General features: G+C 37.9%; 1 protein-coding gene across 1 annotated transcript; it reads left to right on the top strand.

The window, feature by feature from the left end:
- Positions 1 to 3,324: 3,324 nt before the first annotated feature.
- LOC143579622 (uncharacterized) lies at positions 3,325 to 3,913 on the top strand. Its single transcript, XM_077062873.1, has 3 exons — positions 3,325 to 3,425; positions 3,507 to 3,719; positions 3,805 to 3,913. Exons 1-3 carry the CDS (start codon positions 3,357 to 3,359, stop codon positions 3,856 to 3,858), a joined length of 336 nt encoding a protein of 111 aa, XP_076918988.1. The 5' UTR covers positions 3,325 to 3,356; the 3' UTR covers positions 3,859 to 3,913.
- The last annotated feature ends 847 nt before the right edge of the window (positions 3,914 to 4,760 follow it).

Here is a 4,760-nt window from a genome sequence, read left to right as displayed (position 1 = left end):
ATTAAGCTGCTCTTAGATTTACTTATTTTTGTGTATTTTAAGATTTTGCTGAGTCAAACCTGGATTCGGGGTACAATTTTTCTGAACTGATACCTGATTTGGATCCGCGGGTACACCGGGCTGGGTCTTGAACCGGGATTTTTGCCCACCTATATGTAAAAGGTGTTTTGAGCTAGCCAAAATAATAGTGAAAAAAGTTTTTCGGACAAATAAGAACGAAAATGCTGTTTTCATAGCAGATGATGCTTAAGGTAGAGAACATGTCCAATGAAAAAATATATAAGCGCCCAGAAACTATATATGAGGGCTTGAAATCTTTAAGATTGCCAAAGCTAGAGAGTGGAGGTGGTAGGATCTAGGAGTCGTGAAGTTCATCAAGGATAAGAGTGAACGGGTTCGGTGAGCGGACATGACATCAAGGTGAGATAGGAAACATAAATCCATAATCTTTTCAACGGTGGTAGTAATCATCACAAAGAAAGTGAAAACTCCACTACCCAAAGATGGCAACAATATAACGGCTATTGTCGAATTATCACTACATAGGAGGTGAGGATAGCCCTTAGAAAGATGAGAATAAGGCGGTTGACCCAAATAACATCTTTGTTAAGGTATGGAAGTGTTTGGCAGAGGAAGGAGTTCAATATTTAATAAATTTGTTTTATAATATTTTTATTATGGAACGATGCCAAATTTTTCTCTCTACAAGAAAACAGAGAGGGACGCGGTTTGCCGAGCTATATTATACGAAACCGATTGTATAGCTATGAAGAAGACATTAATGCATAAGTCGAAGGGATAAGAGATGAAGATGCCGGTGGATTTGTAGTCACACAAGGTCGGATTAACTAATAATTAAAGTTTCTTTTAGCACATTTTAGGGTGACGCATTTTTTTTATAAGACAAGAGGAGAATGAAATTGTATGAACATGTGTAGTGGAAATGGTTGTCGACGCCGATAATAACCATGAAAAACCCTCACAATAGATGAGAGGAGTAGAGGCGGACTCAAACTGACATGGTAGGGGGGACTCGATGCATGCATCTTTCTATCTTTAAGAATAAGTCAAATCACTTTATCTCACCATATAATAAGTGGTAGAGCTGAGCACGGTTCGGTTATTAGGCGAAACCCAAACCGAAACCGAAGTAACCGGTTATTTGAATATGCAAACCGTTCGGTTTTCGGTTTTTTCGGTTAATTTCGGTTTCGGTTCGGTTATTTTCGATTTTTTTCGATTATGTGTTAACATTGTAAAAAAAAAAATTTTAAAAATGAAAATGCATATTTTAAGCTTGTATAAGAACATGTTAAATTATCCCAGTCCACATATATATTGAATTAGAAAACAAAAATAGGCACGCATTACGTGGAACTATACGAATACAAAGTTGCTATAGAGTTTAAAATTAAAAAAAACATTAGACGTTTAGTCCTGATCTTTATTCATCATCTTATTTATTTATCTTAAAAGTCAAGTCCATTCCTCATCATCTTGATAATCTTTATCATAATCAATCGGTTCGGTTCGGTTATTTTTGATTTTTTAAAAATGGATAACCGAATCGAAACCTAAATTTCGGTTTTTCAAAAAAACAAAAAATTAACCGTCGGTTAATGCTTCGGTTCGGTTTTTTCGGTGCGGTTTTTCAGTTAATTCGGTTTCGATTCGGTTAATTCGGTTTTCTGCTCACCCCTAATAAGTGGGATGATGTTAGATACGTTTGTTTACTAATTTATACCCAAAGTCTATGATGAGAAGTTTATAAGAAAACATGTATTACCATTAATGACTTTATACAAGTACCTGAGGGTCGAGACCCATCCGCATGCTTGGTTCAGCTGTTGGTTTTAACTTTTAATTATGGGGTGAATTTAGGTTCAATTGAATTCAAGTAAAACCTAACATAAAAAGAAAATTAGTAAAGTGTCAAAATCGTCGTTAAGGTTTGATTAATAATGCAACTTTCATCGAAATAGTTTTCTTTTTGAAACTGGACCGTTGAGGTTTTTCAGTTATTGTCAATATCGTCCAAAGCACTAACTCCATCCAAACTTTCCGTTAACTTTTTTAAAAAATACCAAAATATCCTTATTTTTTAATAAATCATTGTTTTGAAAATATTTAAGTCTTTAAAAACTAATAAAGCTAATAACAAATAAATTAGTAAGAAAACAAACAAAACCCTTTCCAGTTCCCACTCTCTCTTGCTACCATCCCAGCCATTCTCCCCGACCGTTCTCTGGCCATCATCGAAGACCACCACCACCACCATGACCATTCTCCGACAACCATCAAAAACCATCACCGAAGAGTACAGCATTCACGAAAGATATCGGACACCACCACCATCATTGTACCTTACCGCCACTACCAGATTTGAGGTCACCGTCTAATCCAGTCATCGTCCTACACCATCTCCATATCTGGGCGACCCTTGTTTCTCTCCGATTCCACGGTTAGTGCATCACCATCATCCCCGCCACACACGCATACACCATCGCCGGAAAAACAATTAGTAAGATTTCGGGAGTGATTTGTATTTACAGCATCTCCGGATAAACTATTGACAAGATCTCCGATCGGTTGTCATTGTCGGTCGCTTGAATCGATTTTTGGATTTTAAACTTGGGGGTTTTGAAATTCGGGTAAGACGAAGAGTGGAGGCAATGGTAGTTGGAGAAGAAGGGTGGGCCGGCTGAGGCTGCGATAGGTGTTGGAGACTGTAGATTGATGAAGATGAATAATGGTGGGTGGTGGCCGGTTGCCGGTGGTAGGCTGGTAGTAGTGAGTAACTGAGTGATGTTAAGGACTCAAATGTTGATTAGGTTATGGTGGTGATGGATGGTGGGTGTAGGGCAAAGAGGATAATAAATTGATGATGGCTAGATGATGATGATGTAATACGTAATGTTGATTATGATGACATCTATTAAAATAATTTAAACAAAATAAAGAAAATGACTGCAGACGGTTTTGCCCTTCACTTAACGTTGAAATTCTAACGGAGTTAGCAATTTGGATTATACTCGCAACAACTAACAAACCTCGATAATCCAGTTACACAAAAACAAAATTTTAAGCGAAAGTCGCATAACTAAACAAATCTTGGAGACGATTTTAGCACTTTACCCGGAAAGAAAAAAAAAGAAACATGCAAAAGTGGAGTTGGGCCGAAAAAGTTTATTGGGCTTCCAAAATGCTAACTCCAGTTGTAGTAATTAGCAAGCACATGCCATGACATGACCCTAATTCTCAACCCTATATAAACCACACTTTGTCTCGTCTTCAACCCTTAACCTCATATAATTCGTAACGCCGCACAGCACAGCAGCAATCCATCCATCAGTTCAATGGCGGTTAGCGAGCTTGCCTGTACCTACGCTTCCTTGATCCTTTACGATGACGGCATCGCAATCACTGTAAATCCAAGCACTTGTTTCTTGCCTCATTCGTTTTGTTTTCTTCTATCTGATTTTCATTTCATTTCCTTGTGTTTTCAGCCCGAGAAGATCGCTACGCTTGTAAGCGCAGCGAATGTAAGCATTGACTCTTACTGGCCTGGTCTCTTTGCCAAATTGTGCGAGAAGAAGAATCTCGATGACCTAATCTTGAACGCCGGTGCCGCCGGTGGTGGTGCGGCCGTTGCAGTTGCTGCTCCGGCTGCCGGTGGTGGTGCTCCGGCTGCCGATGCTCCCGCGGCTGAAGAGAAGAAGGTAAGCAATTTGTTCATACCTACTAATATTGACTGCATAGGTTTTTGATTTTTGTGACCTAATTTTGATTTTGGGGATTTTTTAGGAAGAGGCGAAGGAAGAGAGTGATGATGATATGGGATTCAGTTTGTTTGATTAGGTTTCTATCTGCAACATGTAAGGCTTCATTTACAACTTTTGGAACCTGTTGAATTATGTGTTCTGTTTTTGTTGTACTTGAGATTTTATTATTGGACTTGTGATTTTGACATAGTGTTTTTTGGGGAACAAAGTGAGAGTTTTGGTTTTGGTCTTTACATTATTTATATTCTTGTTAACCATTGCTTTCAAGAACTTGAATCTAGTTACGCTATTCATGTTCATGATAGTTTGTTAGTCTAGCTAGGTGTAGGATTGTTAAATGGTTTAGTTGATCAAAGCTTGGTTTAGTTTACTCAAATTTTGAGCCTTTCTTCTTGTTAAGGTCCAAAGTGCATTCAGTATGTTTAGCCTACCATGAGTTGCCCAAAATCCTCTCACTGCAGAACTAAGTCCAGTTTAAATAAACTTGAGCTTAGATATGGTCTTGGTTAATAAAGGAATTCTGTCTTGTGTTAAAAGTAAGTTGTTGAGCAATGTAAAAGAGTTGTGAGCTACTCATAATTACCTTGCTGTGAAGCCTAAATCAAGCAGATCTTATTGATCTTAGTTGATAATTGAACTCTTGATATTAGTTGACAACTGAACTCCACTTGATAATAGTTGATGGACAGAAATACAAATTTTGTCCTTTAAACATAGCGGATTTATGGATCATGTCCTTTAAAAGGTTTACTTTCAGGTGATGTCATTTACAAGATGTTTATTTGGTTTTCGTCCTTTAACTAACGGACATCCAAAAACCCAGTTAAGTGGTATCATGTGAGCTGCACGTGATGGGCAATTTTGTAATTAAACTTTCACCTAATTATTAAAAAAAAAAAACCTAAAATTACAAGCCCCCACCTCTTGTAACCTTAGCTTCCTCACCAACCACCTCTTGTAACCTTAGCTTCCTCACCA

The sequence above is a fragment of the Bidens hawaiensis genome, unplaced genomic scaffold (assembly GCF_021521415.1).
Source record: "Bidens hawaiensis isolate Kalapana, Puna unplaced genomic scaffold, B.hawaiensis_p1.1 tig00001463_1, whole genome shotgun sequence".
NCBI lineage: Eukaryota > Viridiplantae > Streptophyta > Magnoliopsida > Asterales > Asteraceae > Bidens > Bidens hawaiensis.
This window is presented reverse-complemented; position numbering and strand designations above follow the sequence as displayed.

Coding starts and splice junctions, on each gene's coding strand:
- LOC143579622 (XM_077062873.1), top strand. CDS start 3,357: ATGGCGGTTAGCGAGCTTGCCTGTACCTACGCTTCCTTGATCCTTTAC. Junction 3,426..3,506: donor ATGACGGCATCGCAATCACT/GTAAATCCAAGC, acceptor TTGTGTTTTCAG/CCCGAGAAGATCGCTACGCT. Junction 3,720..3,804: donor CCGCGGCTGAAGAGAAGAAG/GTAAGCAATTTG, acceptor GGGATTTTTTAG/GAAGAGGCGAAGGAAGAGAG.